At 39.3% G+C, this 26,500-nt stretch overlaps 1 protein-coding gene across 1 annotated transcript in view; it reads left to right on the top strand.

The window, feature by feature from the left end:
• Nucleotides 1-26,500, top strand: part of LOC135221936 (TRPL translocation defect protein 14-like) — a 188,955-nt gene that overhangs the window by 117,426 nt on the left and 45,029 nt on the right. Inside the window, 1 exon segment of the mRNA XM_064259966.1 lies at nucleotides 23,037-23,074. Coding sequence (XP_064116036.1) covers nucleotides 23,037-23,074 — 38 coding nt within the window.

Genomic DNA, 26,500 nt, shown 5'->3' with positions numbered 1-26,500 from the left:
ATCCTGCTTCGACTCTGATATGGTAACAATGTTTGTCCGTCGGACATTGTTCGACCGTGTGGACGCACCTTAACTATCTAAAGTCCGGGACGCAGTGTTACCATACGCAAACACCACAGGTGGGTATACAGATGGAATAAAACCGAGTATAGTAACTCAGATATATAATTAAATAAACAACTCTGTGAGTAAGGACGCTCGAAATAACTCGCTGCGTAGGGACGTAGGAAATTAAATCTACCAAATACAATGCAGCGGTCACTGGGATCGTCAGGTAGCATAAAGTGTATAAGGCATAGGTGTATCACATCAACTACGGCACCCACCGCGGTTTGGTTGTACACTACGTAAATAGAAGTTGTGTTTAGACGGTATTCAGGAGTGTGAATAAGGGAGTCAGTGCGATGATGGTGCAAGTTAGGCAGCGTTTCATGTGAATGAGCGATGTTTGCCGCCTTTCAACTCGTTTGCCGGAGGTAAATCATGACCGTTGTGGGTGTCATTGTAATGCGTTTCCTTTATGCAGCATATATACATAAACGAAGAACACATACTGTATAAAAGATGCATTCATTACATTACATTATATGTATGTATATATATATGTATGTATTAGGGCTCGTGCCTGTATGATAAGGCGCCCTATGAGGTAATGTTAGACTAGCGATAATCTATACGCTAAGTCGGTTGGTATTGCACTTCCATCTTCAATGGAGTGTCTGGGGTTTTGTAGATCACTTACGAAGTCGGTATTATCTTTACGACGATGTGTTAAACTCATGGTTCGGTGAGGTTCTTGTAGAAAACACAAGGTATAAAAATTAGTATTTCTTTCTGAAGTTTACATGATGAAGATCAGATATGATCGTACAAGTCTTCTATGACGATAGCTTGATCGCTTCTGCCAATGATGATGGCTAATCCTATTCCTCTACATGATAAAGCTTAGGTAAAGAGGTACAGGTCTTCTAATGACGATCACTAACTCTGTTCTGCCTGTCTACCATCTCTGTTACAAGTTATGAAGGAACAGACAGTAGTTCGAACATATGAACCTACTATCACATGACATAGTTTCATACGAACACACAATCGAATGAGACACGCTACAGATCACGTAGGCCGTTTGAATAATAGGTCGGGGTAGTTGTCTCAAGCAGGGAGCTTGGACTAATGTTTATAAACAATTGAATGACTACAGGTGACGGCATGTTATCTTAGCTTACATACTTATTGTATACGTCATCTTTAGCGTCTCTAGTCTGATCACATTCCTGCAAGCAATCTGGTTGACCTCTTTAGTTTTAGACTTTTATATATATGGACTAACATTCCATATTTTTATTATGTAAACACTTACATATGTATGTATGTATGTACACATAGCTACATATATATTTGTTTACATGCATACACTTTAAAAGCAATACAGTTTCTTTGTACTGAAGACTGCTCAAAGCAACAGATTTCAACCGAAGCCAACGTCATTGTTCCTCGGCAAGTTTTCCGTTGTATCGAAAAATCTCTTGACCTCTTTTGTTGTCTTCATTATTTTCATTGACGCGGGTGGGAAAGTGAGGTCACCAGTCTATTGCATTTCCTTTGTTCTCTATTTTTTCCTTTTAACTGTACCTCCGTTCATATTCTCTTCCATCTTACTTTCCACCCTCTCAGAACAATTGTTTTAGAGTGCAACTGCGAGTCCCCCTTCCCCCCCTCCCCAATGCACCTTTAGAACCTCCTTTATATGTCTGTTTCCGTTGTCGCATTGAATGACTAAACAGTTCCCAGCGTTTGGTCTTTGTCCTAAATCTTGTATTCCAATTCCTATAAAGCTGATAAGACAGTGATGTCAGTGGTGATCAGAAGTAACGGATTTTACCAATGGAGTTCAGATTAGTGACGTTTCCATCAGGATGTGGTTTTGCTGCGTCAAAGTAACACAAAAGAAGTTATCATGAAACACTGCAGTGTGTTTACGGTTGGTGCGTTTAGCAATTATGAAATTACTTTGTGTAATTTCACCTCTACCCCCTGCTCCCTTCCGTGGCCTGACAAGGTAATCGACTACCATAGTGTACCCCCCCCCCCCCCCACCTTGCATGGTCAGCCGTTAACTGGGGTACAGGCGAGCGATAATGGAAATGAGAGATGGTCCCTTTTCAGACGCCTGCCTCGCTTCTCTCCTTGAGACTCATGATCACGTGTGAGCGATTAGAGGTCTCCGCGGTTCCTGGATCGTCTCCTTTTTTCACACTGAAGGCGATTGGTCGATGGCGGAAGATGGTCGAGGTTAAATGGCGACTCTGCCAATTACGTTATTAGGTTTTAATGGCGCCGGAGGTCATCCTTTGTCATCATCACGAAGAATGTAAAACTGGGACTCCATTTCCTTTTCATTTTTGACGATTGCTTTATTCGTTTGTGGCCTTTTAAGTTTTCCGTACAAGAAAACGATCTTAAAAATGACTGATCCTAGAGGGCTGCAAATTGATATGTTGGTCATCCACCCTGCAATCATCAAGCGTACTGAATTGCAGCCCTCTAGCCTCAATTAAAGTTAGCCATAATCGTAAACTTCTGTAAGCGCAGTTGGTATCAACAACATAGGCCACCACCTGACCGTGGCTGAGTTTCATCGGCCTCGGCTAAGAGTTTTATGGGCCGGGCAGAACACTCGATTACGCATTTTGACTTGTTTACTTTGTCTCGTGTGAATACTCCTTGAACTTCATAAAAGACGAAATGTTTTTTTTTTAAATATATACAGAGCTTCAAACTTTCGTCCGTCCTTTCGTGGGACAGATGGACGAAAGCTTTTTAAGCTCTGTATATATTTTTACAGTTGCATTTCATCTTGATAATCAAGATTATTTACTGGGTTCCTATAGATATCCGAGAATCTCGATACTGTGTTTTTGTTTCATATATGTGTTAATTGTGGGCTTAGGCCTATTTTTCGTCGTTGGTATTCTCTTCCAGACAGTTTAAACTATCTCATTGCAAGCTAATTCTCTCTCTCTCTCTCTCTCTCTCTCTCTCTCTCTCTCTCTGATAAGAGCGTTGCATCAGTTTGTAAGGATAACCCAAAAGAATTCTTTGCGCATGTTAATAGTAGGAAGCCAATAAAAAATAGCATAGGCCCCCTCAGGGACAGTAGAGGAAACCTGGTGAACTCAAACTTGGAAAAAGAAGAATTATTGAATAAGTTTTTTTTTACTAGTGTTTTCACAATTGAAGACACTACTTCAATACCGGAACTAGCTATTAAAAAAGAAGAGGCAGAACCTTTGGACAAAATAATATTTATAGAAGAGGACATTAAAAACAAAATAGACGAAACTCAACAAGTTCAAATCTCCTGGACCAGATGGGATTCATCCAAGAGAAATTGAAGAGCTAAAAGAGGAGATAGTTCCTCACCTATACAAACACTACAGAAAGAGTGCAGAGCAAAGAGAGGCACCAAAAGTTTGGAAACTAGGTAATGTGCCCCCAGTTTACAAAAAAAGGTCCAAAAGAAGAGCCGGGAAATTATAGACCAATCTGTCTAAAACGTCTGTCATTTGTAAGATTTTTGAGTCCATATTTGCATATCAAATTGTGGACCACATTGATAGAAACAACTTCTTGTTAAAAAGCCAACACAGTTTCAGACGAAACAGATCCAGCCTATCAAACCTATTGGAGGTTTTTTTTTTTATATATAACATGCTTGGTATTTACGACAGTAGTAGAGCAATAGATATACTCTACTTAGATTTCCAAAAGGCCTTTGACAAAGTTCCACAAAAGAAACTAATGACCAAAGTTCGAGCTTTACGAATAGTAGGAGAAATAACAGACTGAGCGAAGACTAGCTAACTTATAAAAATCAGTCTTTTCATAAATGGTGAAGAATCAGAATGGGCAGATGTAACAAGTGGAGTTCCTCACATTGATGTAGGCTTAACTAGCAGGATAGCCAAATTTACAGATGACACCAAACGAAGTGTAAATGCAGCAGACCCAGATACAGTGGAAAGTTTAAGAAGTTATTTAAAGAAAATTGCAGAATGGTCACAAATAACCCACATGCCAACTACATGCTGCTTGGGAATGACATAAATAGTGTAGAACAAGAAGAGGACTAAGGAGTCATTATTAACAAGGACTTAAAATCCACAAAACTGCATAAAAGCTGAAAAGAAGGCACAGAAACTAGTGAGACATATAAAGAGGCAGTTTAAATACAGAAACAAGGAAGCGGTGCTGCACCTCTACACATCCATAGTTAGACGTCATCTTGAATATGCTGTACAGGTTTGGTCACCAACACTAAGAAAGGACATAAATAGATTAGAAGGTGTACAAGCAAGAGCCACAAAGTTAATTCCATCCATTAGGCAAATAGGTTACCAAAGACGACTAGAGAGCCTGAATATGTACGGATTAGAAACACGACTGCGAGGACAACTAATAGAAACATTCAAAATACTGAAAGGCACAACAAAAGTAGACGTTAACCTATTAACGTTAAACGAAAACCAGACAAGAAATAACTGATGAAAACTAGAACTGGAGAGATACATCACATCTCATTTCAGGCACTTCTTCACGTGCAAGATATGTGACAGATGGAATAGACTGCCACCAGAAGTTGTAAACAAGTGTGGAAGAGTTTAAAAGAAAGTCAGACAAAATCATTAGGAGACTGTGAATAAACAGTAAAACCTGCTCACAGAGATAGGCGAGCAAACGATGTCTCCTCTGATGGACTAATAAATCTTTGAAACATCCTAATCCTTGTAACTCTCTCTCTCTCTCTCTCTCTCTCTCTCTCTCTCTCTCTCTCTCTCTCTCTCTCTCTCTCTCTCTCTCTCCTTGATTTTCCATTTTGGCCACATTTTGACCACACTTCCCGCCAATAATGCCAACCATCCATTTATGTGTAGGCCTATTTTGGACTTAGTCTCCACAGACAGGTTTATCTTGTTCTGTTGGTTCACTCTTGCACAAACTTCGGTTAACCGCCACTTTTGTTTTATTTGTATATTTTTTATTTCTTGCCTTTTTTTCTCCTTATACGCTAAAGCTAAGGTCACACGTGCACGTATCAACGCACGCACGGCCACGCACGAGCGGAAATGTCACCCCAAACGTCACTTGACGTACCTCCAGACGTTGGGCCTGGTACCCACGTCGCCGTGACCGGATATGACCGGATAGGCGCTGGGCAAAACCGCGTGGTAGAGCGCTGCTCCCCAGCTTCCGCCACGCACCCTGGGGTCCTCCGCGTGTTGGGGAAGCCTACGGGGCAACCGCCTCGCACGTTTACAATCCTGTACGACGTGGCAACGCTGTAGCCTGGGATAAAAAAAAAAGTCAGAGCGGCGCTTACAAAACTATCCCAATAAAAGAAAATCATTTTAAATAAAGAAATTGTTTGTATTCACTGTGAAAGTACCAAACAAACATCAAAGTCTTGACATATGAAATGAACAAACAAAATCACGACAAAGTAATATTTGACCAAAATATACACACAAAGTCAGAAGCAAAATTTATTAGCACAAACTACAAAACTACATCTGAGAGAAAAAAAGGAACTCTAATACTTGGTGTTGGTTGTTTTACATTTGGCTCTCTCTCTCTCTCTCTCTCTCTCTCTCTCTCTCTCTCTCTCTCCTCTCTCCTCATCTCTCCTCTCTCCTCTCTCGCTAATGTATGAGTATTGGGGATCATGAAAACATTTTTCTTACAAACATTGCTTTTATTCAGTTGTCAAAATTTTACAGTAACAAACAAATGAAAACACAATTTCACAACAAATTCCTGAAATATCAAAAGAACAAAACTCGCACATGGAACTTCGTAGAGGCCGGCATTTCTGAATCCTACGGTCCCACACCGTTGTGCGTGGGGCCAACGTGAAGTTGACATAAATCAGCAACGCAGACCGTTACACTCGCTGCGTTCGAACGTCAGTATTACGTGCTTTGCCACGCACTACGTAGGAGTTGTGCAAGAGTTCGTCGGGCCAGTTCCAGTAGGCGTCACGCCATGCTTGCATAGTCCGTCAGGCGCTGGCTGTACGTAAAGCACATCGACCCCTGCCACGTTACCAGCTGTTCAAGGCCACTTCACCGCGCAGATGCCCGTGTACTATGTGGAACGTAAATGTGTGACCTCAGCATAAGCATCGGCACAGAAAAACTTCAAGTTAGACTCTGACGTCATTGGTGTGAATGGAATACATTAAGATCTAGAAACTTTATGATGAAACTTATTTGCCATAGTATTAATGTATATCGGATCTGCACGTGAAGACGTCGAGTTTATGGTGTTGGAGTCGCTTTTTATAGAAACTTAATGTTCCAACTCTAAACACCTAATCGTCGTCCACACAACTGTTCATAGCATAATTGCTTGAGGTCTCTTTCGTATGTTTATTTTCTCCTTGTCATTAGTCGCTTTTTAACTCTCACCTTGGTAGGTGTTTCTTTTGAGTCCTTGTTTTAATTTTTGTATTTGTAAATGCCAAAGTATTTTTTATATTTTTTATGTGCAAAAGTAATTTTTTAGCATTCATAGCCTGTAATTTTCTAGCCTTGACGGATGTATCATGTGAGGTGAAACACTGGCATAATAAACTTGTTACTTATGAAACGGATCATGGCTTTTACCTCCTTCAACCATGGGATTATTATATATATATATTATATATATATATATATATATAATATATGTGTGTGTATATGTGTATGTATATATATAAATATATATATTATATATATATATATATATAGATATATATTATATAATATAGCTATCTTTTTAACTTCCTGGTAACTGTTATGTCCAGGTAACACTTCCCAACGTAGTCCTTGAGATGTTAAAAGAAATAAAAAAAGAAATTCTCGAGGCCCATCGTGATTCCGATCCACATACATCGTCTAGGCCCATCGCCGTTTTCAGACACAATTTTATTATAAGTGAAAACCTCACCCTCACTTTGGTGACATTCTGCAAAACTTACTTTGCTGGAAAGGGCGAAATCTACCGCTTAATTTTGCCTCATTCACCACCACCTTGGTTAGGCAATTTCCATTGGTCAGCGGCCTTGAGCTGTGCAACCCTTTTCGTTCCTTTTACTATACCTCCTTTTATATTATCTTTCTTCCATCTTACTTCCCACCCTCTCCTAACAATTAATTCATATTGCAAGTGCGAGGTTTTCCTCCTGTTACACCTTTCAGACCTTTTTACTGTCAGTTTCCGAGTCAGCTCTGAATGACCTCATAGGTCCCAGTGCCTGGCCATTGGCCTAAAGTTTGTATTCAGTCCTATTAAATTCATTGGTCAGCAGGAAAAAAGTGCTTGAAATCGACGGATAAATTAGCTTATGAGCTTAACGTTGACTGCAGTTATCGGTGGAAGAATAATTTCTCCCTTTACCTCCTTTCGAATCTTCGGCGCAATCGAGTTTCTGTACAACGTATAATGCTTTATAAAAGCATCAGCTTCCACTTGACCGGTGGCTTTTCAGTCGCTCACCAGATCCGATAGTGTGACGTAGAGTCCCATGCCTCTGTAAAGCGCTGCCAGATGCACGATTCGTGGTTAACTTTAACCTTAAATAACTAAATTAATACTGAGGCTAGAGGGCTGCAATTTGGTATGTTTGATGGTAGGAGGGTGGTTGCTCAAAATAACAATTTGCAGCCCTGTAGCCTCGGTAGATTTTTTAGATCTGAGGGTGGACAGAATCAAGTGCGGACGGACAAAGCCGTTACAATGTATTTCTTTTACAGACAACTAAAAATGCATATACATATAAAAGGGAAGTTTAGAGGTTTAACTTATGACCTTTACAAAACGCGCACACAAACGCAAAACAAATGTATGTATGTACTGCGCCTACAGCCGATTTTTTTTTATAACATTTCTGTTTTGTTTATTAATTTATTTATTTTGTATCTCTTCTATCAGTATTTCCCATTACTTTCTGTTACTTCTTAATGAACACTATATTTTTTGGAAGCTTGAATTTCAAGTCAGTGGACCCTGTGGGCTTGTTCAATATTAATTGGTCCTCGTCCAAATAATAATAATAATAATAATTAATTATTATTATTATTATTATTATTATTATTATTATTAGCGCATCACATGGCGGCACGACATAAAAACGAGAAGGTCGTATTGCGCAAAGGTTGCTCTGTGTAATTGACACTTTCTTGGCACATGGAGAAAATCAATATTGCCAAGCAAATTGGAAGTTGCAGTGCGTGTCATGCAAAGGTTTCTGAATGTGCCCCTCTCCCCCTGGGGGGGGGGGGGGGAGTCTCTCGCTCCACAGAGGAACAGGATGTGACATTGGAAATAGGGAGCTTTTTCTTGAGAGAGAGAGAGAGAGAGAGAGAGAAACAATTTGAAATTTGGAGTATTTTCTTGAGAGAGAGAGAGAGTAAACAATTTGAAAATTTTGATTATTTGTTTCTTGAGAGAGAGAAAGAATTTGGACAATTTGGGAAAGGTTATTTTTCTTGGGGGAGAGATAGAGAGAGAGAGCTCAATTCCAATCCGATGATTTGAGAGAGGAGAGGGAGGAGAAGAGAGAAGCTCAATTCCAAGAATCCACCTGCGAGGGGGTAAAGGTGTTTGCATGAGTGCTATCGCGCCCCAATGAATTCTTAATGAGCTCTGCTGTTCCAAAGAAGGGTCGGTTTGCCTTAGGAATAGCATGTGGCTATTTTTGTGGTTTTTAGCCTACTGGGATTTATTTTTAATTTTTTACTATTTTATATTCTTCACAGTTTTTTTCTTTGTGATAACTGGAATATTTTGACTGCTGACACTATTAAAAATTATGATAATGATGACACTGAAGAATTCATTGTACTGAAATTTATAATGTAGGTTATCCGTAGTATATCGTTTGATAATGATTTTTATCATTGAGGTTTTCGTGTATACATTTTCTCAGTTTGATTAATCATGACACTTTTACGATTTTGTATATTATAAATCATATATATATATATATATATATATATATATATATATATATATATATATATATATATATATATATATATATATTTGTGTGTGTGTGTATAATGTATGTATATATTTGTGTTTACATATTGCCACATGCCTGCCATTGTTAACGTAAATGTAATTCAAAGAAATTTGAAATAAATGTAAATATTTAAGCAAATAAGTTCTCCGGTCACTTTAGCGCCATCTATTGTTCAACACGTTAGGTCGCCAGTAACGCTCAGGCAAAACTGAACGTTATTAGGTAAGTAGGTTCAGTTTTGCCTGTACAGGCCGACTGCGCAGATATAACTGAACGTTTTTTAGTGGCTGCCTTTAGCCAGGTACGTCACCCGTGGAATTTTTTATTGTTTTTCCTTTTCCATATCCATGGTGAGAGAGAGAGAGAGAGAGAGAGAGATTGGTTAGGGATGTAAGACGAGACTACTAAGGTGACCGGAGGAGGAATATGGATCATGAGAATCGTTTGTGTTTTAAGGGATTTTTTAAATGAGGAGTCACTTATATTCGAAATGGTCGTATAGAGAGAGAGAGAGAGAGAGAGAGAGAGAGAGAGAGAGAGAGGACAGGTTAGCACAAGGGAGGGAATTAGAAATAGCTAGGCTGGTACATGGGCTGCAGGTCCTTAGATTAAAAGGAGTACCAGAAGTTAACTTGAATATTGTACATGCAATTAAGTTAGTGCCTGTGTGTTCATTGAAGCTGATGTTGCAGAGTTCTTTTCAGCTTTTGAGAAGTTAACAGAAAAGTTGGTAAATCTAGCTAATAACTCCCCGGCTGGTATTTCTTTGGAATTTGCAGTTTCTTACAGTATTTCAATTGTTTATTAAGAATTTGCCGTTATTTTTGGGGGCCGACTGTAACTAATCCCCAGAGGCTAGTACTAAACATGGCTGTTGTATTTGCGGGAAGTTCTTTGCTGTCCGTGTGGAGTTATTGGCTAGAATTACCAAAATGTTTTATTGGCACAGTGAATGTTGACTACCTTAATTCAGTGTAGATTGGTTGGTAAAACAGAAGAGTTAAGTTCAAAATATGACAGGGTGAAAGAGGTTGTGTTGTAGGCATATGAGCTTGTACCTGAAGTTACTGAAGTATACCTCAGAACTTTTGTGTTTACCTCAGAACTTTTGTGTTTAAGAAAGTTGCCTACTCAGACTTATGTAGAATTTTCCCAGTGTAAGAAATTAACATTGGATGGGTGGATAAAGTCAAAAGGGGCTAATGATTTAAGAAAGTTTAGGGAGTTAATACTGAAGAGTAAGAATAATGTTGGTAAAGAGTTGAAGATACATCTAGATCCGAGCTAGACACTGTGAGAGCAATGGGAGTAGCTGCAGATAAGTATGCTCTTTCTCACAAAGTTGTGTATAAGTTTACTGAGATGAGAAGTAAAGTTGGTGGAGCAGGGATGGAGCATGAAAGGAACCCAGAGAAAGGAGTGAAGTCCTGTAAGTCTATAGTTCTCCAGTTTAGAGAGTTCTGTCTCCTCCAAATGCAAATGAAAGGGACTTGGTTTTTTCGTCTGTAAGAAGAAAGGACATATAAAGTTAGTGTTCAGCATGGTAGGGACAGGAAGGTTCAAAGAAGCCAGTAGGTCTGCTTGGAAATTAGTTGGGGTACATGTCCTGTGATCTAGGTAATTCTCAAGGGGTGAGGTGTTCACCAAGGACCTGGAGGGTTCTGGGAGACAGGGTAATGTGTTGTGGGATACAGGTGCTGCCAAGTCATTTATTTTGAGATCTGCATTGCCTGATAATTTTGAAGAGGAATTGCAGGATTATGTGTTGTTGGGTGGATTCCCAAATACTGTAGTAGGATGTCTTCTAGGTGAATTTTGGTTATACTCTGATTGGGTCAAGGGACTGAAGCTGGCAATTGAAGGTGAGCTACCATTGAGCGACATACAGGTTATAACTGCCAATGGTGCTGAGGCAGATTCAGTTCGCTATTACCCAGTGGGACAATGCAAAGTTGCTGCTCATGTTGGCAAAATTAGACCGACAGTGGTTGTAACCTGTTATACAGCCCAGTCATCAGGTATTGATGATGAGGATTTAGCTTTAGATATGCTTGAAGGTATTGTAGAGGGTGGTGTCTCTGTTTTTGAGATTTTAGCCCGGCATCTGAATGGGATGATACTGTGGGATGGGGTCGTGAGTCATTGAGTGTTGCTCAGAAGGAAGAATTTGGAGGAGGAGAGGTAAACTTGTATTTGACAAAACCCAAGTTGAAGTTGGGAAATAACAACCTGCACCATAAAGCCTATTCCATTTGTTGGCAACGTTTTTGGTGAAATTTTGATATTGTGGGACCATTACAAAGGACCAGTAGTGGTAACCAGTATATCTTGACAATTATGGACAGTGTCTCTAGCTACCATGAGGCAATACCCTAAAGAAGTGTTCATATTAGAAAGGCAATAGAAACACTTAATTGGGTTCTGTACTAAGTTGGGATTGTGAGAATCAGTTCTGTCAGGCTGTGGAAATCATTTTAAGAGTAGGAAGTTTGTCAGACAATTAAGTGTCGGGGGAAAAGTTGTGTGCACCTTGGAGATTTGCCAAGGAAAGCTTAGAGATAGAATAAAGAAAAATGAAAAACTGTACACACACACACACACACACACACACACACACACATATATATATATATATATATATATATATATATATATATATATAATATATATAATCACGAAAGTTTGGAACGTGATGAGTATATATATAAAGGTAGAAGCCACAAAGGAAATTGAAACAATGGAGTAGCTACAAGATCTTTCGACCCAATGTCCTTTACTTAGCAGTCTGCTAAGTAAAGGACGTTGAGTCGAAAGATCTTGTAAATACTCCGTTGTTTCACTCAACTTCATGGCTCCCACCAAAATATATATATAATATATATATATATATATATATATATATATATATATATATCTATATATATATATATATATATATATATATATATATATATATATGAACACTTGAAAAAGTGTTTGAAATAATGTTCTGACTCACATCGGGAATGAACCCACGACTTTCAAGTGAGAGTCCAGGTCATTAGCAATTGACCTGTGTGGAGGAAATGCATGTCTATATATATATATATATATATATATATATATATATATATATATATAGTATATATATGTATGTATGTATGAAAGTGTATTACTGCGTATGGTCTTTGCTCTTGTTTGCGTGCGTGTGTGTACACCTACATGTTTGTGTCCTGTATACTAGACGTTCGTGCAGTAGCAGGGGCTGGATACACGGCCTCAAAGCTGCATTCTTTATTTTTTCATGCCGTTCTCTTACAGATAAAATGAGCGTAGCAGCGCTGGTCGTGACGTTCGGTCTGAACCTTTACATTTGCAAAGAAGGTCACACGAGGAACCTGGACGGGGAAGTGTTCTAATGACGTGGACAGTCATTTTTTTTCATTTATTTATTCATAGTTTTTTATTTTCATTTTAATTATTCTGGTTTGCAGAGTGTCGTAGCTGTTTCATTTTAATGTGAATGGTGTTCATCCATTTTGGTTTTTTTATATTCATTAATATTCTTACTGTTGTTGGCAACAAGTTTACGGAAATCAAAGAATAAAGATGATGGCGCTTACGAGACGATGCAGTACGACATTTGAAACAAAGTATATAGTAGAGTACTCCCTTATTCTATATACTTTGATTTGAATAAGCTCCGACTGAGAAACGATGCGTAATTTCATCAGTTAACAGGGCGTAATGTACTATATGGATTACTCGAGGTTCTTTGCAGCGTTCCTTCTGCCCTTAGCTGCAGCTGCAACCCCTTTTACTATACCTCATTTCATAGTACTATCTTTTTTCCGTCTTACTTTCTAGCCTCTCCGAGTGCAACTGCGAGGCTGCTCCTATTACACCTTTAAAGGCGTCTTTACTCTCAATTTCTGTTTAAGCGCTGATTGATCTCATACTGTATTTTGTTTGCCAATTGATATATATATATATATATATATATATATATATACTAATAATTAATTATAATATATATCATATATATATATTTATTATATATATTCTATATCTATATATATATATATATATATATATATATATATATATTTATATATATATATATATATTATACTACACCACCAAGGGTTGGCAACGCTGCTCTTCAGAGATTCCAGTGTCCCTTTTTACGATCCTGGCAAGTATAGCCAAGTTGCGTACTACACTCGGCGTCTCGCTTGAAGATCCTTGGCAACTAAAACATACTACGTAGGATGTATATAGAGTACAGTATGTCCCTCAGGCCCTGTCATGATCCATACCTCCCTCCTAGACGTTCTTCGTCTTCTGTGATGGCAGTCGCTGTGATGTTTGCTTCCTTGATTCACGTATCATATCAGTGTTTCAACTCTAAACCGTTTCCCGTAAGTTATTGGCTTAGAAAAAAATGACGTCACTTCCCGCATTCACACTTTTAACTGCCGTCATCAGACTTGCCGTCATCAGACTTGAGTGTGTGTAATAGTTGAAATGTATGGTTGAGACTAGTAACACGTGCCCTTCCTAGGTTATATACTACAAGGGGGGTTCAGTGCCTACATCATCTGGCATCTTTGGGCGATCTCCTAACCAAGAACTGATCAGGCATAGCGTTGGTAAGTTACAGGTACATTTGTATTAAACACATTGATGTTCAAGTCCGGTTGATTTGCTGTACTAAAAGTATTAGACTCCGTGTGGCTGTAATAGCGGGTAATTATGATTTTATAGCTTGTATGCCAATAATATTCAGCTGTGCGTGCAGTTCATACTTTGCAGATGGGGTCTAGGTTTGGGTCGTGACAGTGAATGTCAACCTCTCTCTCTCTCTCTCTCTCTCTCGGGATAGGATCCATTATCATCGAGTCATGCCATGTAAATGCTGCGGGAAGTTGAAAGCAGGTATATTAAAAAAAAAAAAAGTGACTGGGTACTTTGCCTGAAGGTACCGGAGGATGTGGTTGTTGGTTTCGTCGTATCTTTCGCGTTTTTTTAAAACCTTTTCTTTTGCAGTCCTTAAATTCCAAGTTATTTTGTAGGGGATCGTTCCGTCAGCGTGACTCACGTGGCGAACTGTAAACATAATTGTAGTGAGCACATCAACCGTGCATTTCATGTCTAGGCCCGTCCCTTACAACGCTTCTGATTGGCTGTTGATAAGCCAATGACAAGGCTGGAAACTCTCAGTCTCTCGAGAGTTCACATAGGCAGGATTTACGTTCCACCTGTTCTGAGGGATACTTCTTACAGGAGAGGTGGAACATACATCCTGCCTATGTGAAGTCTCGAGAGAGACTGAGAGTTTCCAGCCCAGCCCTGTCATTGGCTTACCAACAGCCAATCAGGAGCGTCGTAAGGGACGGACCTAGATGTCAAATGCACGTTTGATGTTGAATCTACTATAGTTACAGGTTGTCTCCATCGTTGCTTCGATCTCTAGCTGTCTCCACTCTTTTGCCTTTTCGCTTTACCTCCATTCCTACTCCCCGTGGGGCATGGGATAGTGCCGTCAGTGCACCTCATGTAGTGCACTGTAGGCATTACTTAAGGGTCTGTGCAGCATCCCTTCGGCCCCTAGGTGCAACCTCTTGTCATGCGTTAGTGTACCTTCGTTCATATTCTCTGTCTTCCATCTAACTTTCCGACCACTCTAACAATTGTGTCGTAGTACAACTCAGAGGCTTTCTCCTGCTACACCTTTCAAACCTTCTTACTGTCTGTTTCCCTTTAGCGCTTGAATGACCTCTCAGGCTCCAGCCAGAGCCTATATATACGAGCCGCCTCCCATGGGGTTATAACAGGACGCCATGTTTGTTTACTTTTTTGGGGGCAATGAGCACTGCGCTCCAAACGTTCACAGGCATAACTGTTAGCCTAGAGCACTGTAGACAACATATTTAAGTTGATATACAAATTTTCGATGTTATGATGGGTTGAAAGGGCAGATATATAGTACATGACTTCACTGTACTTAGTATGGAACAGACAACAGCTGAATGCATGACAGGGCCATTCTGGTAGCCTCACCACTACTCATACTGCATCATCCTACCCAAAGCGTATTCACAGCCAAAATACCGTTGCTCTTGCTATTCACGCACCGCAATAGTAACGAAAGGATGCTTGTATGCAATGCCAATGACATTGATTTACTACAGTTACTTAGGCAATTCATATGACTTCTTATGGACGGCTTACACCTGTGAAAATTATGCCAACAGAAATGGGTCGACCTTCAACCCTTAAATACAATTTATTTTATATAATTACTTTCTGAGATAAATTCGGCATTTTTGGCTTTTGAACTATTAATAAAAAGTTCAATATTTCGTTAAAATCGTTTATTATGTATACAACAATAGTGTAGAACTTCGTACGTTATTATTGATTACTATATTTATTATGATTGTCTTTTGCCATTTTATTTATAATCGCAATCATTTACAATTATGTAAAAAAAGATAATACAATAACTAGCTCAGTAGATATATAAATATTTCAACAATGAAGCTCTACTGCAAGGAACAGACACTGGTGACAACATGTGCATAATGTAATATGCGTGTCATTCTGTGAATCATATTAGTCAGGCCTGTTGAAACACACACCTGAAGGCTACCAGGAGATTGCGAAATAGAACGGACAGATCTCAGTCTGTCGAGTTGTGACGACCAATGAATCTATTATTTATGTATACATCCAATATTGACTGAAAATGTGATCATACATAAATAAACCAGTGGTAATTAAAAAAATACGTTAAGTACAATATAAATAATCACCAATAGGGGCGCACCATAAATGTTGAAGTATCTTTGCTCTTCTGCTCTTGTTGTTGCTTTGAGTGAGCAGTTTTCTGGTCTCTGATTTGAAATAGGAGTCGGGCCTGCAGCGAAGACAGAGCCGGATGATGGAATTCAGGAGACTTCCGTCTTCATGAGGTGGACAGAACACAACCCCTCTGGAAGAAGCGACCTGCTTCTCAACTTTGCCCAACAGTTGAGAGCGCCTCAGTGGCGTGATCGGTATGGTCTTGGCCTACCACCTTGGTGGCCTCGAGTTCGATTCCCGGGCATTCCACTGAGGTGTGAGAGATGTGCATTTCTGGTGAAAGAAGTTCACTCTCTACGTGGTTCGGAAGTCACGTAAAGCCGTTGGTCCCGTTGCTGAATAACCACTGGTTCCACGCAACGTAAAAACACCATACCAAAAAAAGAATAATAATAAAAAATAAAATCCGACCAGTTGAGACAGGACGACGTTGCTGCTGACGAGCAGACTGGGAATCTGGTTTGCAAACGCCTTGTCGTTGGTACACCCATAGACTGAACTATAAGCTGGCATTGTCTAGCAAGCTGCACTAGTTTGGTTAAACTAACCTGTGGTAGATCCTACCGTCACCAATACAGATTTTATAGGCTTCGTCGTCACTAGGTTGTGAAAGAAAGATTTCATATCATAATTTCATTTTTCTCCTTTACTTGGCATCCAATTTCTCCACTTTTGAAGACCTTACTTATTGGTACTGTAGACTTAAGATGTTTAGAAGACTCGCCGTCCTTCTAGATTAAGGGAAAAATTGAAATAAGGATTTTTTGGCAATCTATTTTAATATGATTATCATCATCTTTTATTACTGTATACATATTGTGGTTGAACAATTTTCTTTTTATATTAGGATATGTAACAAAAAGAATACTCGAGCGTAAACGATTTTTTTCATTAGTAAAAAATTAACCATAAAAAGATCTTTTCAGTTAAAAGTTAATTTTTTTTCAAAATACTGTAATCATAATTAATGACCAAATAGTTATAAACCTTTCATTCAGTGATATTTGCTCGTGAAAATTTTAATATAAAATAGTACCATACACACTTTGAAGGAACTGTTGCCAACCATACATACAGTTTTCAGACTTCTGAAGTGATAACATGTATGATACAAGTTTCAGTTGATCATGTTTGATACCTAACACATATGTCTTGTATCATACTGTTTCATACATACTTTGAAGGAACTGTTGCCAGTCACACAGTTTTCATACTTCTCTTCCTTTTCGAATGCATTGAAATGGAAATAGCTGACCCTAGTATCTCATGGTTTCAAGATAAGATTGAAAATAACCAAAACTTTTTTGATAGTTGAAAATTTCAGTGTTCAAATGTGAAATATTGAAATTCTAATGCTATAAATGTTATGTTCCCAAAACGCTCATCATCTTAAGTGGTTGATGGTTGAGGTACCATTAGATTTCCTCAATTTCCTCCGTTTTTGTTTTTCATACTAATAGATTTTTCTGTCCAATGTTAAATTGCCTTGTTACCTAAGCTTTAAACATAATACAAGCATAGTTAACCACTTTTTGTAGTTTAGGATCAATAAAATGTAAATAAATATTAAAAAGACGAAAATAAGCAAATTTCACTTTTTAGCGATTTTTTTTTTTTGTTTTTTTTTTATTATATTATTATTTATTATTATTATTATTCAAGCAGATAGTTACGCCCAGGCCGTTTGGGTCGTTGTGCACCTTGCCCTAAATGTAAAAAAATATTGCGTCATGGAAGTGACACGTATATATTGGTTTTGTCCATTCCTGCTTTCTCTCTTCAGTCTTGCTGTCCAGCACCTTCTCAGCCAAATACTTCATTTCCTTCTGTTTCTGGATCTCTCAGTATGGTCCAACTACCCGCCCTTTTCACCGATTGGCCGATAATGCCTCAGTGCTTGGCCTGACAGCCTCAAATCCATAAACCAAGTCAAGATCAAAGTGAGCGGCTGAGAGTCAAATCAGGCAGGTTTCTCCACGAGTGAATTCACTGGGCCAAGGTTGGGGCTCCACTAACGTAGGCTAAGGGGAGTCTCCAAAGGACAGCAGTGTAATCCCCCGATTGCCTGATTGATGTGGTGTTGTCGTTTTCGTTATTTCCCTCAGAACGATGTCACGTAGTGTTGTGTCCTTGCTACGAGCGGTTAAATGTAGCAAGTTAGCAGAAGCCTCACGTGTGCGGTACATAACGGAAAAATGATTAAATGACGTGTTATGTATATATATATATATATACATATACATATATATATATATATATATATATATATATATATATATATACACACATACATATATATATATATATATTATATATATATATATATATATGATATATATATATATATATACATACACATCAACACATACATACATACATCATACATACATACATACATACATACATATATATACAATATTTGACTGTGCATGCATATGCGTACATAGACAAAAGTCTTTGCATACACACATTATAATGTAATATAAAATAACGCTTCTGTATGTAAGTACGTACGCGTCAAGAACGACACAGTATTACAAGCAAACGGAGATTTAGTCTATCACATCATCAGCATCATTTCGGACGTCACAAATAACTGTTGCAATCGGACGGACCTTGACGACTGCGTCAAGACACGAACTTCCAGGAATCTTGTTTTTTTATTAGGTTTGTAATCACTTACTTCGTTGGCTGTCAAAATCGTCCTCATTTTCGGTAGATCCTTGGAGGTGGAGAGTCGGGTAGTGCCGTCAATATACCTCATGCGGTGTATTGTAGGCGTTACATAAGGCACTTCGCAGCGGCCATCCGACCCCTTGCTGCAACCCCTTTCATTCCTTTTACTGTACCTCCGTTCATAGTGTTTTTCTGCCATCTTACTTTCCACCTTCTTCTAACAATTGTTTCACAACGCAACTACTTTGAGGGTTTTCGCCTATTTTGTCCTTAAACCTTTTTCCTCCCACAGCACTGAATCATGAATGACCTCATGGGTCCTAGTGCTTGGCATTTTTGGGCCATTTTTTTTTATTGAATTCCATTCCATTCTCGTTATGATTTAACTGTCAATCCATATTTTAGATGGCTCTCATTTTGAAGTGATCCCTTTTGATGTAGTCTCTTGTAGACCAAGAATCCCTCCTTTTCGGAATATCTACGGGATTATTACTAGAATTGATTTCTGTCACAACTGGACGAACGGACAAATGGTGTAAGATGTACGTCATTACTGAAATAAATTAATTTAGTGTTTTTTACAGAGTTGAAATTATTTGTTGGCTGAATGAAACTCTTCATCTGAAATTTATTTGCTGATTTGCCAGTTTTATTGTTTGATGAATCGATGAGCTTTATTTTTTCCATTTGATTTACAAACCAAATTAATTGTACTCATGAAAGGTTAATTGACAATGAGTGATATTTAGCCCTTTTCCCTTCTGATAGTTGGAACGGAGTAGCAATCAAAACAGCAGACTACACACGCCATGTGTCTGGCAGTCACGAAATTGTCCTGCGTGTGTGTGATTTAGCTTGAAGATTTAGGTTACAAATGATAGTAGGACACTGGTGTGTCAGTTTTTAAGCCGAGTCCTCTAGCAGTGCGCTGCTGGCCACAGAGAGAGAGAGAGAGAGAGAGAGAGAGAGAGAGAGAGAGAGACATTACATTGTCAGAAATTTTCGTTAATGGAGGAACGAAGAAAAACCCATTAAAAGACACCTGCACCTTTCGTCGGTGACTCACTCACCTGCCCCATACCTTTAATTACGACGTGAGATGAAGTAGGTCGGTCCCTTGCCAGACATCAACCACCACCCCCCACTCCCCTGCCTCCCTGGTACCTTACGGAATCCCCTACCCCATCCCCCCATCCCTTCCCTTCTTCTTCATGACGTAGAATATCAAACAATCCCGTAGTCCCCACCCCTTACCTTGTCTACATCCACCTATTTGTCGTCTTCTCCCCAGCCACGCTGCAGATTCCTCCTCCTCCTCCTCCTCCTCCTCCTTAACCTCCCACTCCCTCCCCTCCTACCTCCTCCTCCTCCTCCTCCTCGGTCAGGTCATGCAAGTACACGCAGGCGAGTTTGCCAAATTAGAGACTGGGAGGAATTATTTCTACGCCAGGGTGTCAGATGGTGTCGCTTTTTTTTTTTTTTTTTACCACCTAAGTTTCCGTAGGGGGGTAGTGCCATCAGTGCACCTCACGCGGTACGCAGTAGACTTTACTTGAAGGGTCTTTGCAGCGTCCTTTCGGCCATACGCTGCAACCCCTTTCATTCCTATTTCGTTACCTCCGTTCATGTTCTATTCCATCCAGTCCAGCCTCTCCTTATAACCATTCCTTAGTGCAACTGCGAGGTTTTCCCTCCTGCTGTGCCTTTAAAATTAAAACTTTTTCTCTCTACATTTGAGCGCTAAATGGGCCTCTAGGTCCCAGCGCTTGGCCTTTGGCCTAAATTTTATATATTCCAATTGCGAAATGCCTCTTACTCCCTCACAAACTTACCACTTCGACGGGTCGCCTTTTATTTCGGAAGGCCTCGTTCTGTCTGATCCAGCCAGTCAGTCATTCTGTCGATTATTATTTAAACTCGAATATCACTCATCTGAGACGACTTCGAATACCTTGCCGTCATGGGTGCTGTCGCGAGGATCCTCGGTATTTTCTAGTGCCTGCTCGTTGTTGATTTTGAAAATGAGGGGGGTATTGTGTGCACCACTAAAATGTTTCTGGTTGGTTCTCTTTCCTTCTTCGGCTTTTTTGTTTGTTTTTTTTTCTTTTTTCCTATATCATCACGGTCCATATTTTCTGTGATTATTATTAATTATATATATATATATATATATATATATATATATATATATATATATATATATATATACACACACACACACACACACACACACACACACACACACATATATATATATATATATATATATATATATATATATATATATATATATATATATTAATACATACATATACACGTATATGTGTATATATAAACACAGATTATTAACAATCTTGGTTGTAATGGCTCTTGTTTTTTTCTTTTTTTCATTCCTTGTGATGATGGTCCACAGACAACTAACTTACTTTATGTATGTGAATTTAAGAGTGACTTGATACAAAGTGGAAGAATAGAGATCTATTGAAGGCTGAGCACTTCAGTGGAGTGAGCGGTATGGTCTTGGCCTGCCACCTCGATGGCCGCTAGTTCGATTCTTGGGCATTCCACTGAGGGATGAGAAATATGTATTTCTAGTGATAGAAGTTCACTCTCCACTTGGTTCGGAAGTCACATAAACCCGTTGGTCCCGTTCTGAATAACCACTGGCTCCATGCAACGTAAAAGCACCATACAAACAAACAAAATCTATTGGATTCCATTGATGACGAAGAATGTTGAAGGGAAGTAATAACTGTAAACATAGGAAGAGCGATGGCCGAAGAAGAGGAAGCATCTGGTAGAAGTAGAAGCTGAAGTTCTGTCAGCTCAGCTGTGACGGAGTGCGCATGCTCAGAAAAGGTAAACAAAATTCAAGCGGACGAACTTAACACCAGAAATAGAAGAGAGACTGCCAAGCAGCAAAAGAAAGATGTCGAGGAATCAAGAGAGTGAGGCTATGCAGTAATTATCATAGACTATAGTGTGTCAGGAGTAAACGTGTGTCCTTTGCTGTGACAGGAAATCCTCCCGAGATTCTGGCAGAGAATATACCAAGATGAGGTCGCGTGGAGGATAAATACGTGTGGTATCTCATTTGGGTAATCGAAGAAAGCTTGACATCGTCGTCTTTCAATAATAAGGAATATCGTTTATTTCAGCTCATGTCCATATACATGGAATATACAAAGAGACAATTATTCATAGTGAGCTTTTAAATGTATTATTCTCGCTTTTGTTTTTTCGTTTGTAAGAGGGAATCTCCCGATGGTCCGTCAAAACTTGTCGGAAGATTTTTACGAAGAATTTTTATCTATTTCTATTAGGATTTTATATTCTTTAAGATTATTTGCTGTAGAGAACAAAAGTGTTTAGGCTTGAATCTTCACACGTAATCGTGAATACTTAAGTCCATAGGACGATGTATAGAATGAAATCTGTTTTAACCCATAGATGCCCATTCACTGTGTAATCCATTCTTCATTACCAAGGTCATTCAGGATCATATCGTCACATGCTACGACGGCATTAGGATTTGAATTTTCTCGCTCTCTCTCTCTCTCTCTCTCTGTGTGACTTTGAAACTGTTTATCGTTATTTATCTTCCTCCTATAGAATTAAGGTTCGTTGAAGTACTTTGTTTTAATTGAGATTTTGTCAAGAGAACATATATTGCAACACTGAACCCGCCATTGTCAAGATGTTACTCTCGCCAGCGCTACCTTCTCCCGAGTCACCTTTCCAGGGCGAAGAGCTTGTTGACTCACATCAATGTAGCTGTCTGTGCTTTTATCCTTTTCATTGCTTATTTTTGAGTTAAGTTTTTCATTGGTCAACTCTTCGCTGCTTTTTATATGCTGCGTAGTGTTAAAGGTCTTCCAGTGTAATTCCCGTAGGTGGGTATAGTGTCGCCAGTGCACCTCACGTAAGACACTGTGAGCATTAATTAAGGTTCTTTTTAAGTGTCCCTTCGGCCACTAGCAGCCTAGCCTTTCATTTTATTTATTTATTTATTTGTTTGTTTTACTGTAACTCCATTCATATCCTCTTCTTTCTACCAGACTTTCCACCCACTTCTACAGTTTTCCTCTTGTTATACATCTGAAACCTTTTACCTCTCAATTTCCCTTTGAGCGCTGAATGACCTCCGAGGTCCCAGTGCTTGGCCTTTGTCATAAATTTTACATTTCCTTCCCATTCCCATGTATCCATGCTCCAAACCAACCAGGGCAGTCTTGTGGGGACCATCTGAATACCTTCAAGGACTCGAAGCTTCAGAGAGTTGATTTCCCAACTGATTATTCATAGACACGAAATCCACGATTTTTTTCTCTCTTCCACCATTCAGCAAATTCTCTCTTATATTTTTTCTTGTATATTCTGCCTGTATGTCAATGCGCATCGTAACTTCATTCATGAGCTAATTGAGACTTTTTTTTTTTCATTATTGCAGGTGTATCGTGTACCCGAAACGGCCACGGTTTTATTGAGGTGAGTTGACATTTCTCTTTATTCTTGACACGTCTTGCCACGAGGATGACGAGCTATTGCAAGTTTCTATTCGGGTTTAGGCAAAGGTCCTTTAAATATATACTCTTGAGCGTATTTTTAAGGGACCTTGGGTTTAGGAATTTTATGTTTAAGAAAGCTTCAGGGTCTGTGCAGTCTCTGTCACTCCTTTTTCTCTACCTCCGTTCATATTCTCTGAATTTCCATCTTGTTTCCACCTTCTCTTGACAATTGTTTCATAGTGCAACTTAGATTTCCCCCTTTTACACCTTTCAACTGTCTTACTGTTAATTTCCCTTTCAGCGCTGCATGACCGCATAGGTCCCAGAGCTTGGCCTTAAGCCTAAATTCTAACATTCTGTCAGGATTGCTCTTGAACTGTAAGTGATCCTTGCCACTTTTCATAAAGAAGAACATAGAGCAAAATTTGAAACATATGTAAGACCTAAAGCTCTCCGTCCCATCCATGTTGCAGACTTTGAATCCCAAACATGTTGCAGACTTTGAAATGTCAAGGTTAAGAATGGAGTCCTGTCTTGTGCCTGAGAAGCTGCTAAAAGATACAGACATTGTGTAGGGATATTCGTCATAGTGAATTAATTCAGTTTGTTTAGCGATAGAAATGGTGCACGAAAGTGCCATGGTAATAATGAGCGAAAATACGTTACTGTCGGTTAACTTATGTGTCTGAAGCAGTGGTCAACCATCTGCGGTGCAGCTGCAAACGAAATCAGCAGCATGCTGTTGTTAGTACTTGAGGTTCATTGCAGCGTCCCGTCGGCCTCTCGCTGCAACCCATTTCAGTCCTTTTACTGTACCTTCGTTCATATTCTCTTACTTCTATCTTACCTTCCACCCTCTCCTAACAATTGTTTCAAAATCATTTTCGACGCTGAACGACTTCGTAGGTCCCAGTGCTTGGCCTCGCGTCTAAATTACATATTCCAGTTGCACTGCGTCCTACAAGTGTTGGAAGCAGCCATTGCATGGTTATTACTTTGTGGGTTTCACTGTGATGATGAAATGGAGAGAGAGAGAGAGAGAAGAGAGAGGACGATGAGAGAGGATGAGAGACGAGAGAGAGAGAGAGAGAGAGAGAGAGAGAGAGAGAGAGAGAGAGACTGGTCTTTTAAGAAACCTAGAAATCGGCGCAAATTCCCTAACTGCACTATTGGTGAAACAACAAGTTGTGACTAAAGTGGAAGACGTCATTGTTGTGAACGAAGTCATGTTGTTTCAGAGTTGAAATCTAGTTTACTGTTGTTTTATGTTATTGTTGTCCCCTTAGTGCCGTTAGTGCACCTCAGTGGTGCACTGTAGGCATAACTTATGGTTCTTTGCAGCGTCCCTTCGGCCCCTATAGCTGCAACGGCTTTCATTCCTATTTACTGTACCTCCGTAAATATTTTCGTTCTTCCATCTAACTTTCCATCCTCTCCTAACGAATGATTCATAGTGCCACTGCGAAGTTTTCCTCCTGTTACACCTTTCAAACCTTTGTACTCTCGCTTCAAGTCTTCGTTGGACGAGGGATTTACGTGCTCGACTACCGATCTCAGGGTCCGGGTTCGATTCCCTGCTCTGCCAACAAGGAAACAGAGGAATTTATTTCTGGTGACAGAATTCATTTCTTGATGTGGTTCGGATCCCACAAGTTGCTGTAGATCCCGTTGCTAAGTAACCAATTGCTTCCTAGCCACGTAAAAATGTCTAATCCTTCGGACCAGCCCTAGGAGAGATGCTAATCAGCTCGGTGGTCTGGTTCAACTAAGGTATATGTCATTTTTTTACTGTTTCCGTAGCAGCGGTAAATGACCTCATAGGTCCCAGAGCTTGGCCTTTGGCTTAAATTCCAGATTCTGTTCTATTGTCCGATATTGTTGTTGTTACTGGAGATGTGAAAGGAATCAGTGGATTGCATCCATGAACAGCAATACCTTAGGTTTCACAACGGAGGAATTGGAAAGCGTCTGTGATATGCCAGTAGGCATCGTCGATAACCGGAAACAAGTCAAAAATGCTCCAAAGTTTCTTCGGCACAATTGTGTCTTCTGTACAGCATATATTGCTGTATGAAACTCTCAGCTGCGGCTCATGAAACTTTCAGCCATGGCCCGGTGGTGGCTGTGTTGTTGATACCTATAGTGGTGCCAGACACACTATCTGTGGTTAACCTGAACCTTGAATAAAATACAATAACTGTTGAGGCTCTGAGGGTAGAGGGCTGCAATTTGGTATGTTTGATGATTGGAGGATGGATGATCAACATACCAATTTGCAGCCCTCTAGCCTCAGTATTATTTTTTTAGGTCTGAAAGCGTGTAAAAGGTATGGGCGGACAGCCACCTCAATAGTTTTCTTTACAGAAAACTAAAACTGTAACTATTGGTGACAGTTGTAGAAGCTCTTCCACAATGTAAATATCGGTGTCGCTTGTAGTAGAAGCTCTTCCACAATGCAATTCGATGGAACTGTTCGTGTCATTTGTAGAAGCTCTTCCACAAAGTAACTATAGGTGTTGCTTGTAGAAGCTCTTCCACAATGGAACTTTTGGTGTCACTAGTAGAAGCTCTTCCACAATGGAACTATCGGTGTCACTTGTAGAAGCTCTTCCACAATGTAACTTTTGGTGTCACTAGTAGAAGCTCTTCCACAATGGAACTATCGGTGTCACTTGTAGAAGCTCTTTCAGAAGTTCACTCTTTACGTGGTTCAGAAATCACATAAAGCTGAATAACCACGGGGTATATGGAACGTAAAAACACTATACAAACAAACAATGTAACTATCGGTGTCACTTGTAGAAGTTCTTCCACAATGTAACTATCGGTGTCACTCTTCCACAACTTGCTCCTCGGGAAATGAAGGGAACCGCTTGTTGGGGGGAGAAATCAAGTTCACCGAGAACCCGTAGGAATGCCCTGCAGCAGATGTGATCCCTTTGGGGGAATTAACCTTGAATTATTTCAAGCAGGGGCTGATGCTCTCGTCTGTCTCTCGCATTTCTTTGCTCTGCTGTCATCTGTTGGGTAACATTTCTTGACTGAAGGTTAGTAGCACATGTACAGTGGATAATGTGTTATGTTTAGTGATATGACAGTGTAAATGCCTGCGGACACACATAAATATATGTTTGTGGATGTATATTTACATATAATATAATATATATATTATATATTATATATATATATATATATATATAATATATATATATATCTTTATTTATGGATTTATCACGTTCCTAACTTTCGTGATTCAGTTATACATTATATATATATATATATCAGTCGAGTACAAATGTCCTTTAATATCCTAATTCGCTCTAGTAGCTCGATATATGTATATGAATCACGGTAATGTGATATGACTTATATATATATATATAAAGGTTTTCTTGATCAGTCCTCT

This window comes from Macrobrachium nipponense, chromosome 3 (genome assembly GCF_015104395.2).
Source record: "Macrobrachium nipponense isolate FS-2020 chromosome 3, ASM1510439v2, whole genome shotgun sequence".
In the NCBI taxonomy this organism is placed as follows: domain Eukaryota; kingdom Metazoa; phylum Arthropoda; class Malacostraca; order Decapoda; family Palaemonidae; genus Macrobrachium; species Macrobrachium nipponense.
The sequence above is the reverse complement of the archived record's forward strand: the minus strand, read 5'-3'. Positions and strand labels throughout refer to the sequence as shown.